The sequence below is a fragment of the Oncorhynchus nerka genome, linkage group LG28, assembly GCF_034236695.1.
Source record: "Oncorhynchus nerka isolate Pitt River linkage group LG28, Oner_Uvic_2.0, whole genome shotgun sequence".
Lineage (NCBI taxonomy): Eukaryota > Metazoa > Chordata > Actinopteri > Salmoniformes > Salmonidae > Oncorhynchus > Oncorhynchus nerka.
Genome location: NC_088423.1, coordinates 19,086,402 through 19,100,239, shown reverse-complemented (window position 1 = coordinate 19,100,239; position 13,838 = coordinate 19,086,402). Strand labels below are relative to the sequence as shown.

At 40.5% G+C, this 13,838-nt stretch overlaps 1 protein-coding gene across 1 annotated transcript in view; it reads left to right on the top strand.

Annotated features, from left to right (window-relative positions):
• Positions 1 to 13,838, top strand: part of LOC115112960 (K(lysine) acetyltransferase 6B) — a 41,413-nt gene that overhangs the window by 1,003 nt on the left and 26,572 nt on the right. The window contains 1 exon segment of the mRNA XM_029640068.2: positions 90 to 1,025. Within this exon segment, the coding sequence (XP_029495928.2) occupies positions 378 to 1,025 (648 nt within the window). The 5' untranslated portion in view covers positions 90 to 377.

Sequence of the window (13,838 nt, the reverse complement as noted above, 5' to 3'; positions counted from 1 at the left end):
CTCTGTTATTGTTAGGGTACAGTATTGCATATTTTTGGCTTGTGATCTTATTTGACTGTTTATGACTATCTGTGTTTTTTCTTTTTAAGTTATCATTTGGATCTTGAAGGAACTTACGTCATTCGAAGGAATCTTGTTCCAGGTCGGTCGGTAACTGTCCCAACCTTCGAGGAATTTACTATCTAGCTACTTTCATCTTATTTTGTGAGGTTACATGTGAGCTTCTACCTTGGATGAGGATTTACAGCAGGAATGTATTGATGCCGAGGTGGAACATTACTTTTTGACCTTCAAGATGTGTTGGATGTATCAAATGTTTCACAACAACAAGGGATATTCTCTATGGATCACTTTTTCCTAAATCTCATTGTTTAACCATGGTGGAACTTGCTAACCCTCTCTATACGGAGTGGATTCTAGAAGCAATACAGAAAATTAAAAGGCAAAAACAGAGGCCTTCCGAGGAGCGGATTTGTCATGCGGTGGCTACCTTACACAGATTGGACAAGAGGACCGTTCTGGAGCAGTTGGAGTTAAGTGTTCACCATGGTTCCATTCTCAAAGTCACCAATAAGGGGAGTGTGTCGTACAAAGACCCTGAGCACCCTGGGAGAGGAGTATCTTCATCAACAACATCGCTCAAACCTGTTAGTGCAAACCTCTCTGTCCCATTGTCTAAAGGATCTATATGGAATCCCAGTGAACTTCGCCACGTTGACTGGAATAAAATTCTGAGGAGGGCCATCGAGGGTCTGGATGATAACCACGGTTCCTCTCTGAAGAACATCCAGAGGTACCTAAGGAACCAGGATGATCTATCACACGTCCTGGACAACCCAGGGTTTCAGCAGAGGTTACGACTGTCCGCCAAACGGGCAGTCAACAACGGCCGGCTGGAGAAGAACGGCCCACTCTACAGGTTAAACCAGGGGGGTAGTGGAGTGGAGGGGAGGAGCCAGAGGTGTCCAGGTGCTTCCCCATTGGCTCTTCAGTGTGTCACTCTTCTTCCACATGAGAGCGACCAGGTACGGTATACTGATACTAGGTTCTGTATATTTCTCTGATTATAGTAGCCTGCTGATAATACTGTGTATTCCAAGGCTTCTTTCACTAGGTACAGTATGCTACTCATAGCCTCTGAATCCTTTTCAGGTTATTTCTTATGTCGATAATATATCCCCCTCTTTGGTAAAAAGCATCTGCTAAATGGCATATATTATTCCTTTAGCTGGCAAAATAAACACTAGATTGTTGTTTGACCAATATGTCTCATTTTGGAATATTCCATCTCATTTGGTTAAGGACTTGATGCTTTCACTGATCATGCCTAATCGGCTTCAAGCACTGGTTGATGATGTTGCACTTGAGGAATGCAATTGGATGATAGCTGACAGTTTTGTGATGAATAGCAGAGCTCTTGTGGGCTTAAATCAAGCTGTTGTGATATAATATTGCTTCTTGGAAACACAGCTACTCAGTAGATCTCCTAACTAGTTCAGTGTGTACTTGAGAAAACTACTAGGCCTTGTTGACATTTCCTCTGCTCAGGAAAATACTTTGTAACCAATTGGCCATTTTTGTATTTGTTTGGCAGAATAGATGGGCTATGTTATTATAGACAGAGTAAATAATGTACAGTAGCTTTAAAGTTATTTGTCTTTGAGAACACAGGGTTGTGTGTTATAATTTTGTGGGTCAATTATTTTATACTAATACAATGGCTCAAATATGTTTAACAAGTAATACAAATCTAAAAATGATAGGTGACAAAATTTATCAACACCCCTGTTTTCAATACACCAGCACCCTCCCCTTGCTAGGATGACACTGAGCCTTTTTCTATAATGTTTTATGAGATTGGATAACACATTGGGAGGGATCTTAGACCATTCCTTTGTGCAGAATCTTTCCAGATCCTTGATATATATAATTTGGCCTGCGCTTATGGACTGCCGCCCTCAATTGAAACCACAGGTTTTCAATGGGGTTCAAGTCCGGAGACTGAGAGGGCCATTGCAAAATGTTTATTTTTTTTTGTGGTCAGTTATCCATTTCTTTGTATATTTTGATGTGTGCTTGGGGTCATTGTCTTGCTTGAACATCCAATTGCGGCCAAGTTTCAGCCTCCGGGCAGATGCAACCAGGTTTTTGGCTAAAATGTCCTAGTACAGTTGATGATGCCGTTGACCTTAACAAGGACCCCAGGCCCAGTGCAAGCAAAACAGCCCCATAACATCAAAGGTCCACCACCTTATTTTACATTAGGAATTAGGTTCTTTTTTTGCATATGCATCCTTCTTTTGATGCCAAACCCACCGCTGGTGTGCATGGCCAAAGACCTCTATTTTTGTAACATCTGACCACACCACCCTGTTCCCGGTCCAAGTGCCAATGCCGTTTAACAAACTCCAGGCGTTTACATGTGTTGGTTACTCTCAATAAAAACATTTTTTTATGGCAACCCTTCCAAATCCCCTATTGGCATGGAGGTGACATTTAATTGTAGATTTGGAGAATTGGTGACCCCAAGATGCAACCAAGTTCTGTAATTTTCCAACTGTGGCCTTTGGACTTTTCTTTGCCTCCCAAATCATCTTCCTCACTGAATGGGGACAAGATACAAATGCTCTAATAGTGGTAAGCGCTATATTTGGGGCTTTTCTACACATTGCCTACTTTTTTTGAAAGTCAACAACCAGTTCCATACATTTTTGGCATTCCACATGGTGATGGATGACAAAGGGATTTTAGCTGTGGAAGGCCACAATACTGTTCCATAAAATTACATTTAAAAAGTAGAATGTTAATGCAGATTTAATTTAGTTTGATTTGAATCTTTAGGGTTGCCAATAATAATTTTTATTTACTTGTTAACCGAAATTGTTCTCTGAGCAATTATATTAATATAAGATTTTTTCACCAGCTGATTTTATAAGAACTTTTTTCAGCAGCTGTGGCAGTTATCGGAGCGAGGCTGAATGGGGTCTAGCAGGGGTCTTCCTGCATGGGGGGTGTGGGAGGTCTTCCTGGGGCATATGTACAATGCATTTGGAAAGTCTCAGACTCCTTACCTTTTTGCACATTTTGTTACGTTACAGCCTTATTCTAAAATGAATTTAAAAATAATAATAATCCTCATCAATCTACACACAATACCCAATAATGACAAAGCAAAAAAAGTTTTTTTGATTTTTAGCAAATTTATTTTAAAAAATAGACACCTTATTTACATACATATTCAAGCCCTTTGGTATGAGACTTGAAATTGAGCTCAGGTGCGTCCTATTTCAATTGATCATCCTTGCGATGTTTCTACAACTTGATTTGAGTCCACCTGTGGTACATTTAAATATATTGGACATGATTTGGAAAGGCACACACCTGTCTAGATAAGGTCCCGCAGGTGACGGTGCATGTCAGAGCAAAAACCAAGCCATTCGAAGGATTTGTCCGTAGAAGTCCGAGACAAGAATGTTTCAAGGCACAGATCTGGGGAAGGGTACCAAAACATTTCTGCAGCATTGAAAGTCCCCAAGAAAACAGAGGCCTCTATCATTCTTAAATGGAAGACATTTGGAACAAACAAGACTCTTCCTACAGCTGGCCACCTGGCCCAACTGCTCAATTGGGGGAGAGGACCTTGGTCAGGGAGGTGACCAAGAACCCCAGAGTTCCTCTGTGGAGATGGGAGAACCTTCCAGAAGGACAACCATCTCTGCAGCACTCCACCAATCATGCCTTTATGGTAGAGTGGTCAGATGGAAGCCACTCCTCTTTAAAATGCACATGACAGTCCATGGACTCAGACCATGAGAAACAAGATTCTCTGGTGTGATGAAACCAAGATTGAACTATTTGGCCGGAATGCCAAGCGTCACGTCTGGAGGAAACCTGGCACCATCCCTACGGTGAAGCATGATTGTGGCAGCATCATGCTATGGGGATGTTTTTCAGCGGCAGGGACTGGGAGACTAGTCAGGATAAAGGGAAAGAAGTACAGAGAGATCCTTGATGTTAACCTGCTCAGGAACTCAGCCTAGGATGAAGATTCAAAGTAAAATGTTTGAAGCTTCACACACTTACAGCTTCACACACTCTTGGCATTCTCTCAACCAGCTTCACCTGGAATGCTTTTCCAACAGTCTTGAAGGAGTTCCCACATCTTCTGAGCACTTGTTGGCCGCTTTTCCTTCACTCTGCGGTTCAACTCATCCCAAACCATCTCAATTGGGTTGCGGTCGGGTGATTGTGGAGACCAGTTCATCTGATGCAGCACTCCATCACTCTCCTTGGTCAAATGGCCCGTACACAAGCCTGGAGGTGTGTTGGGTCATTGTCCTGTCATATAAAATAAAAGCTGGGACGGCTTATCACTGCGGAATGCTGTGGTAGCCATGCTGGTTAAGTGTGCCTTGAATTCTAAATAAAATACTGACCGCATCCCAAGCAAAGCACCATCACGCCGCCACCTCCATGCGTCATGGTGGGAACCACATATGCAGCGATCATCCGTTCACTTATTCTGCGTTTTACAAAGACACGCGGGTTTGAACCAAGAATCTCAATTGGACTCATCAGACCAAAGGGCAGATTTCCACCATTGCTTGTGTTTCTTGTCCCAAGCAAGTTTCTTATTTTTATTGGTGTCCTTTTAGTAGTGGTTTCTTTCTTCTGACCTTCATGGTCTGCGTGAATCAGTTGATGTTGTGATGTCTGTTACTTGAACTCTGAAGCATTTATTTGGGCTGCAATCTGAGATGCAGTTAACTCTAATGAACTTATCCTCTGCAGCAGAGGTAACTGTGTCATCCTTTCCTGTGGTGGTCCTCATGAGAGCCAGTTTCAACATGGCGCTGGATGGTTTTTGATACTGCACTTGAAGAAACTTTAAAACTTCTTCAAATTTTACAGATTAACTGTCCTTCATGTTTTAAAGTAATGATGGACTGTCATTTCTCTTTGCTTATTTGAGCTTTTCTTGCCATAATATGGACATGGTCTTTTACCAAATAGGGCGATCTTCTGTGTGCCACCCCTACATTCAATCCTCGGGCAGACTCTTCTCTGTATACATCAATGATGTTGCTCTTGCTGCTGGTGATTCTCTGGTACACCACTACGCAGACGACACCATTCTTTATACTCTGGCCCCTCTTTGGACTCTGTGTTCGCTAACATCCAGACGAGCTTCAATGCCATACAACTCTCCTTCAGTGGCCTTAAACGCAAGCATCACTACTCTGGACGGCTCCGACTTAGAATACGTGGACAACTACAAATACCTAGGTGTCTGGTTAGACTGTAAACTCTCCTTCCAGACTCACATTAAACATCCCCAATAAAAAATTACATCTAGAATTGGCTTCCAATATCGCAACAAAGCATTGTTCACTCATGCTGCCAAACATACCCTTGTAAAACTGACCACCGACTTGGGCGACGTCATCTGTCATTTCCAACACTCTACTCAACAAATTGGATGCAGTCTATCACAGTGCCATCCGTTTTGTCACCAAAGCCCCATACACTACCCACCATTGCGACCTGTACGCTCTCATTGGTTGGCCCTCGCTTCATACTCGTCGCCAAACCCACCGGCTCCAGGTCATCTACATGTCTCTGCTAGGTAAAGCTCCACCTGATCTCAGCTCACTGGTCACCATAGCAGCACGCGCTCCAGCAGGTATATCTCACTGGTCACCCCCAAAGCCAATTCCTCCTTTGGTCGTCTTTCCTTACAGTTCTCTGCTGCCAATGACTGGAACGAACTGCAAAAATCTTTGAAGCTGGAGACTCATGTCTCCCTCACTAGCTTTAAGCACCAGCTGTCAGAGCAGCTGACAGATCACTGCACCTATACATAGCCCATCTGTAAACAGCCCATCTATCTACCTACCTCATCCCCATACAGTATTTATTTATCTTGCTCCTTTGCAACCCAGTATCTCTACTTGCACTTTCATCTTCTGCACACCTACCATTCCAGTGTTTTAATTGCTATATTGTAATTACTTCGCCACCATGGCCTATTTATTGCCTGAACTCCCTTCTCTTACCTCATTTGCACTCACTGTATATATACTTTTTGTTTTCTTTTGTTCTACTGTATTGACTATGTTTTATTTATTCCATTTGTAACTCTGTATATGTTGAATTACTATGCTTTATCTTGGCCAGGTCGCAGTTGCGAACTTGTTCTCAACTTGCCTACCTGGTTAAATAAAGGTAGAATAAAAAATACTTGTCACACACAACTATTTGGGTCTAACGCATTAAGAAGGAAAACAATTACACAAATTAATTTTTAACAAGGTACACCTGTTAATTGAAATTCATTCCAGGTGACATCCTCATGAAGCTGTTTGAGAGAATGGCAAGAGTGTGTAAAGCTGTAATCAAGGCCGAGGGTGGCTCCTTTTGTAGAATCTCAAATATAAAATATATTTTGATTTGTTTAACATTTTTTGGTTACTACATGGTTCTATATGTGCTATTTCATAGTTGTGACTTCTTCATTATTATTCTACATTTAGAAAATAGTAAAAAATAAAGAAAAACCGTTGAATGAGTAGATGTCCGAACTTTTGACTGGTACTGTATGCATCTATTTTTAAGTGGCAACCACGATTTAGCAGCTGCATTGCGCCTCTACTAATGCATGTAAGGGAAACGCTGTAAAATAATTTTGGATGTGACTGTATGGCTTGATATAGGGCCACTAAAAACTCTTAGCCTTCATTGTTTTCTCTTGACCATGATGCATGAGACGTGTTTTTCACTCTGCAGAGATTGTGGCTCCATCACTCAGCACTAACTCATGCTGCACGTGAACAATACTGTATTGACAGCAGTTTTGTACTTGACAAATGAAAAGGACTTTACAGTGAAGGCCAAGGCATTGGAAGGTTACTATTACTGTTGCCATAAAACAGTTTCCCCCCTTTTGTGTAGAAGGTCAAAATGAAAGTCTAGGGCTTTGGGAGTATAAAGTTTCGTTAACATGTTTTCTCTCCAAGTTATGGAAAGGATTAATTTATGTTAATAATTTGGTAATTTACCACTATAAATGGTGTAGGCCTACAGTATACCATTCTATATTGGCATTTTCACTATTGGAGACATTATCTACCCTTCAGTTTCATTATGAATATCAGGAAATAACACCGTTGACTATACAGCCACAAGTTTGTGTTTGCGGTCGGACCAACGTGAAACAGTTCTAAGACACTGTCCTCCTGTAATAAAAAGCTTGTCATTACCAAGAAATCTATCCTCATAAGAATTGTCTTGTCCCTTTTCTGTATAAGTTTGGAGTCTTTCAATTACACTCAGCTCCTATGCTATTTGGTGGTGACATCCCTAAGTTCTTTTAGTTTACTCAAAAGGATGACTTCTTTCTAGTCCTTGACATTAGCGAGTAACAAAGCATAACTAGTCGGTATTGGAAATGAGAGTCTTGGAAAAGAGCAGTCTTGGGTCAAAGTTTATTAGATTCTAAAGTGAGTTTGGCTGCAACAAAGGCAAGGATTTTTCTTCTCTCCCCTTACTGTTATGTAACCTGTTCTTCAGCACAGCTCTCTGCCTGGCTTCTAGAACAGCAGTCTTCTAATAGAACCCCACCCCCCTCATGGAACACAACTGTGCCTTTTTAAAGCACAGTAATTTCCTCTAATGTACTTAATTTGGTATCCCCTAGTCAATCAGTAACATCTTCTCCTCTTTAGCTGTGTTCTTTCTCTTTTATTTTCAGATGAGTATTACTTTTAAGGGGTTTTATTTTTCTCTGTTTAATCACCAATAGGAGGCTGTTCCCTACTGCATAAAATATCTAATGGCCAGCCCAGACTAGGCTAGCCACATAGGGTTTTTGCTTTATACATTTTTGAACTACTGTGTAAGTTGTGAAACTTGACTATATCAACTAAACATACACTAAACTTATTTCACAATTGCACTAATATCATCAAAATCAATAGCTTACTACATCAGCATGTTTTCTGGGCGAATTCAGTGGTTCTTATCTAATTAAGTAGATTCACATAAGAATTGTTAAAATAATTTATAAGTAGAAAATTATACTGTTGCTGTTTCCTGTTTTGATTTATAGCCCAGTGTTTCAACACTGGTTACAACTGTCCAAATTCATTGTCAATATGCTGAAGTAGGTTGTAATATTTTGAATACAAAAATTGCTCTTTACACATGTCAGTCTTGTGTTCAGATTACTTTTATTTTCCTAAATTATAACTTTTTATGAACTGCAAACGCACATACATTTGCCATGGGTCCACTCGGAGCTGCAATTGATTAGCTTGTTCTACTGTAATCAATATTGTGCCCAAATGATTCACTCACATCGATATTGTATGGAAATCAATGGAACTGGGACAATTCGCTGACGCTACATGTGCCGTTCTCTTCTAAAAGACAAACCTCCAATAACTTGGGTGTACTACATTTACCAGTCGATCGACAATAACCTGTAGTTGCCATATGTCAACTTATAGCTTTGTGAGACCATTATATCGGTCGATAGCCGATACGGAAACAATACTTTTTGACTGGATAATTCCAATGAATCACCACCTCACATCGGTTTCTAAATTACTTCAGGGATTGGCTTTCATTTGAATTATAGTTTAAGCCTCAAATCCATTAATTTATTTGAGGCCAGAGTCATTTATGGGAGGAGAGAGGGGGAAAAAAGTATACTACCGACTGCCACATATGACGACAACACCGGTATTAAACTAAAGATATTCATCTGTTTTAAGCAATCGATTTTGTGAGATCGTGATGACTAAACTTTTAATACTAACGTCACCAAACTGAGGATGTAAAAAGGATGTATTTCATATTTTTGTGTGGTGAACATTTCTAATGTAGTAACACGTTCAGCCCATCCATAAGAAAAATTTGCGTAAAATATAAAGAATAAAGAATTAGTCAAGATAATGAAATATTTAGATTTGGGATGATAGTAAATGAAGCACACTTTTACACACTTGTTTCTCACTACTTTTTAACCATGGAGAGAGTATAAAAATCCTCTTAAAGACAATTTAACCAGGCGCTGTAGACTAGATCTTCCATAGTGACTGTGCAGCAGCCTGAACCTTTGTTTCTACTCATATGCTCAGGCTACCGATTTGATGTAATAAAAAGCTAATCCTGTCTTATTGGAATAATGCCCTTTTCATGCAGGTCATGTATAGGGCTGTGACAGTCATGGACGTTTGGATGACGATAGTTGGCCAGCCATTTGTTTGCAGTCATCATAATAACCGTTCGAATAGTAAAACAAAACACACATTTCCTCTTCCTCTGCTCCTGACTGCATGTGCTGCCGTAGAAATGGAATGAATAGAATGGGCATCCCCATTCAAGTCAATGACGCCAGAATTGGTGGACTGGCGGCCATTGCAAGTGTACCCATCAATGTGCCATTATTTGTTGATTCAACTGACATTACAAAAAATACAGTCCATTGCATGAGCCATATCAGTTAACATAATTTTAATTGACATTCTACATTACTATAGAAATTATTGCATCACAATACCAGGAAGCCCTTGTTTTATTTTATTTTTACCTTTATTTAACCAGGCAAGTCAGTTACAACAAATTCTTATTTTCAATTACTGCCTAGGACCAGTGGGTTAACTGCCTGTTCAGGGGCAGAACGACAGATTTGTACCTTGTCAGCTCGGGGGTTTGAACTCGCAACCTTCCGGTTACTAGTCACATGCTCTAACCACTAGGCTACCCTGCCACCTCATGTACCCATGAGTTTACCAGTCAAGTTGCCAGGGTTAGAGGAACCATTCTATTAATTATATTTCTATGTGTGCTGTTGCTGCATTGTGGTGGCGTTGTCTCGCAACCAAAGGCTTGTTTGCTACAACAACATGCTTGTTTCAGTAAGGAGCAACGAAGTTCCATCACATTAAGAGTCCATGTTGCCGCAGAAACGGACTCAATCGCATGAATGCCTGGCCGTCCCCTCTTCAGTCAGCAGTTGTTCCACCCCAAAAATGTAATAACATTACATTACAAAAAAATGTATGACGGTTATTTTATTTTCATGAGTCTTCATAACTAAGGTAATTGTTCCAGCCCTAGTCCCACAGACCAATTGCATGGTTATCACGATAAGCTGGGCGCTAGTAACCATTTTACTATAGCATCACTGCAGATGAAGATTTCACATCCAGTTAAATTTTTATTTGGGGGATACAAAGTAGCCTAGGTTGGTGATTGTTTGATCAAGTACAAAAAGAGCAGCCTATTTAGATACTTTAGCCTACTAGAGAAAGACTGCTCTGCTGATTTTAGAAGTCGTTTGAACACAGTTGTTCCAAACAGCTAGAGCCTTTCACAAAGATGAATCTTCATTTGTAGATTAGGTGGATTCTGTAGTTTTTGTGATGGAATATATTGTGATCAAGTGCAAAAGGAACAGGCTAGATAGGCCTACGTACTAAAGACAGACGGCTCTGCTATTTAGACGTTTTTAAAGGACAGATTTATTTTTTTAAATCCTGTGATAGAGCTTCTTCCTGTTTCTACTTTCTGTGACCCATTAATGATCACAATGACGTAATGCCGCATCTAGCCAAGGTTGTGGGTTCAATTCTTGTCGGTATTGATACTCATACTAAATATGTATGCACTGCCTGTACTGTACTCTTAGTCACTTTGGATAAAAGCATCTGCCAAGTAAATTATACGCTGTTGAAGAGATGTTGAAAGTGAGGTGTAGCCTATCTTACAAAAATGAATCATATCTGTAGCATTCATTCAAGAGTGGTTGTCTTTACATAGACAGACAATCTGATTCCACCGGTTGCACAGCCACTCTATTGACCTGGAAGATTTTGGAAATGGAGGAGTCATTGATGTATCTGTAAATGGCTTTCTCTCATTATATTATTCAATTGATAGGCTATAACACCAGCCAAGAACAATGACCAAATCCCACAGATGCATCCTATCCCTGTTTTACTTTTCCACTTCCTGTATTTTGAAATGGCAGCAGGTAGCCTAGCGGGTAAGAGTATTGGGCCACTAACTGAAAGGTCGCTGGTTTCAAAAGCCCAGGCGGACTAGGTGAAAAATCTGATGTGCCCTTGAGCAAGACACTTAACCCCTAATATCTCCTGTAAGTTGCTCTGGATAAGAGCGTCTGCTAAATTACTAAAATGTAAACAACTAAATGTGACTGTGGCTAGCCCTAAAATCTACCTGGGGCACATTCGGTAATGGTGAAGTTAGAAATGGCATGCATAGAGTGGACATTATTCAGAATCTAATATGTCAGAGAGGCATGATTGTTCTACATACTAGGCATTTCTATCTCAAGATAACGTGACATCGGACTCTTCTCAACACCGAGATTGCATCTGCAGGTCACGGAGGGGTCACGTCAGGGCCGATGGATATTGCGTTCAAACGGGCTGTGTTGAGGTCATGATGATAATCTGCCTGCCTCTGGCTCAGTAGAAACTAATTATGGCCATCTCCCCAGAATCCCCTTTCTTCCCAAAACCTCCGCAGTCAGTTGATGAGTCGTTTGTGTGTGAACTGATGATGAGGTTTGTTATTTATTGTCATACCCTGTGTTATTTTCCCTTAAGAACCTCCTTCCTGCTGTGTTATGCTGCCTGAGGAGTGTGTGTGTGTGTGTGATGCATGTATGACACTGTGTTATGCTGCCTGAGAAGTGTGTGTGTGTGAGACGCTGTGTTACGTGGTGTCATTTTTTGTGGTTGCTTTACCATAGTCATGAAATGATTGAACCGAATAACGTTTCATAGGTCTACTGAACAAAAAATTGTTGAATATGTTCATTGTATAGAAGAGTAGGAACACACCATATAGTAATATATAACCTATGACCCTTAGCAGATGTTTTTATCCAAAGTGATTAACAGCATAGAGAGCGCATGTGTTTTTAGCATGTGTAGGTTATGTGATCCCTGCGGGAAAATAACCCATGACCTTGTTGCAAGTGTCGCAATACCAACTGAGCTACACATGGCCGTTTACCTTCAAACTAAACATGGGCTAGTCTGCTGTTAGTTTCTGTGTTATGTGGTGGTGCTGTTTTCAAGGTGGTTGAGTCCATTGGGTTCAATAAGAAAGTCATTTCATAGTGTTCGATACTGAGCAGAAGAAAGTGTTTTGAATATTTTGCAGGCTATAGAACAGATGGGTATAGGTACAATGTTTACCTTCCTACTAGCCATGCTGGTAGTTAGATCTGCCTGTTAATAGTTCTAAGTGATCAGTGCTAAGTCCTCTTAAACCTTAAAGCTGATATTTTACTACTTTTGTATGTCATTTTAAGCCCTTAAGTGAGTGTTAACCTTTCTACTGCTGATTCTGAAACATGGAGAGAGGGAGAGCAACTACAATGTTAGGGCCGGGACGATACCAGTATTGCGATACTCGTTAGTATCCTGGCAAAGAAACGAAACACAAAGCGAATTTAACTTTTTCAGGAAAACAGCACTAATGTTGGAAATGAACATTATGTTTATAGCTCACAATATTTTACATACAGCAGGTTAAAGGACCAAAGAGTGAGGTCTGCTTTGGGTTTTACTTCTTGCCATGGAAAAAATATTGTGATACTGGTATCGTCCCGGCACTATACAATGTATTTGAATCATTTATTATTTATTAAGGTAATTTGATTACATACTGGCTAATCCTATCTAATTGTACTGTTACTTTCTCAAGTGGATTAAGCCCCTTAACTGATTATCACATCCCCTTTCAGATTTAATGGATAAAGAAGGGCAATTTTTCACATGTATTACGGTAGAGTACCTCCTGTGGGCAGTAAGTGTTCATAATAAGCTAATTGTGTTTTAGTTGTTGAGAACTCATGTCAGGGGGACAGACTATTATGTCACTAATTCCCATCATTCACAGAGCTTTGATGGCTAAGCCTTGTTTACTTATTCATGTATCTGCATATCATTGCATCTGTTTGAATATATTCTCTGTTTCAATAATCCCCTAAAAGCATGCTCTTCAGTCAGTAGACTCCAAGACAAACAGGAATAGATGAGTGTTATGCATATCTGTAGCAATTTACAGGACTGTATGCTTATTGAAAATAAGAATTTGTTATTAACTGACTTGCCTAGTTAAATAAAGGTAAAATTAAAAATGATAACTGTATTTGTATCCATAATTAATTTTTTTGTGTCATAAAGCATACCAGAATACCGATATTATTCCCATATTTACATCACAAACAGTACATACATAGCTAGTCCACTATGCCTCTTATGTTTTTGAACACTTGCTATGTTTCTCTCCCCAGCTTGCCCTGACCCCATCCCAATATACAGTTTGTTTCTCTCCCCAGCTTGCCCTGACCCCATCCCAATATACAGTTTGTTTCTCGCCCCAGCTTTCCCTGACCCCATCCCAATATACAGTTTGTTTCTCTCCCCAGCTTGCCCTGACCCCATCCCAATATACAGTTTGTTTCCCCAGCTCTCCCCAGCTCCCAATTCAGTTTGTTTCCTGACCCCATCCCAATATACAGTTTGTTTCTCGCTTGCCCAGCTTGCCCTGACCACATCCCAATATACAGTTTGTTTCTGTTTGCTCCCCATCCCAATATACAGCTTGCCCTGACCCCATCCCAATATACAGTTTGTTTCTCTCCCCAGCTTTCCCTGACGTTTGTTTCTGACCCCATCCCAATATACAGTTTGTTTCTCGCCCCAGCTTGCCCAGCTTGCCCCAATATACAGTTGACCCCATCCCAATATACAGTTTGTTTCTCTCCCCAGCTTGCCCTGACCCCATCCCAATAT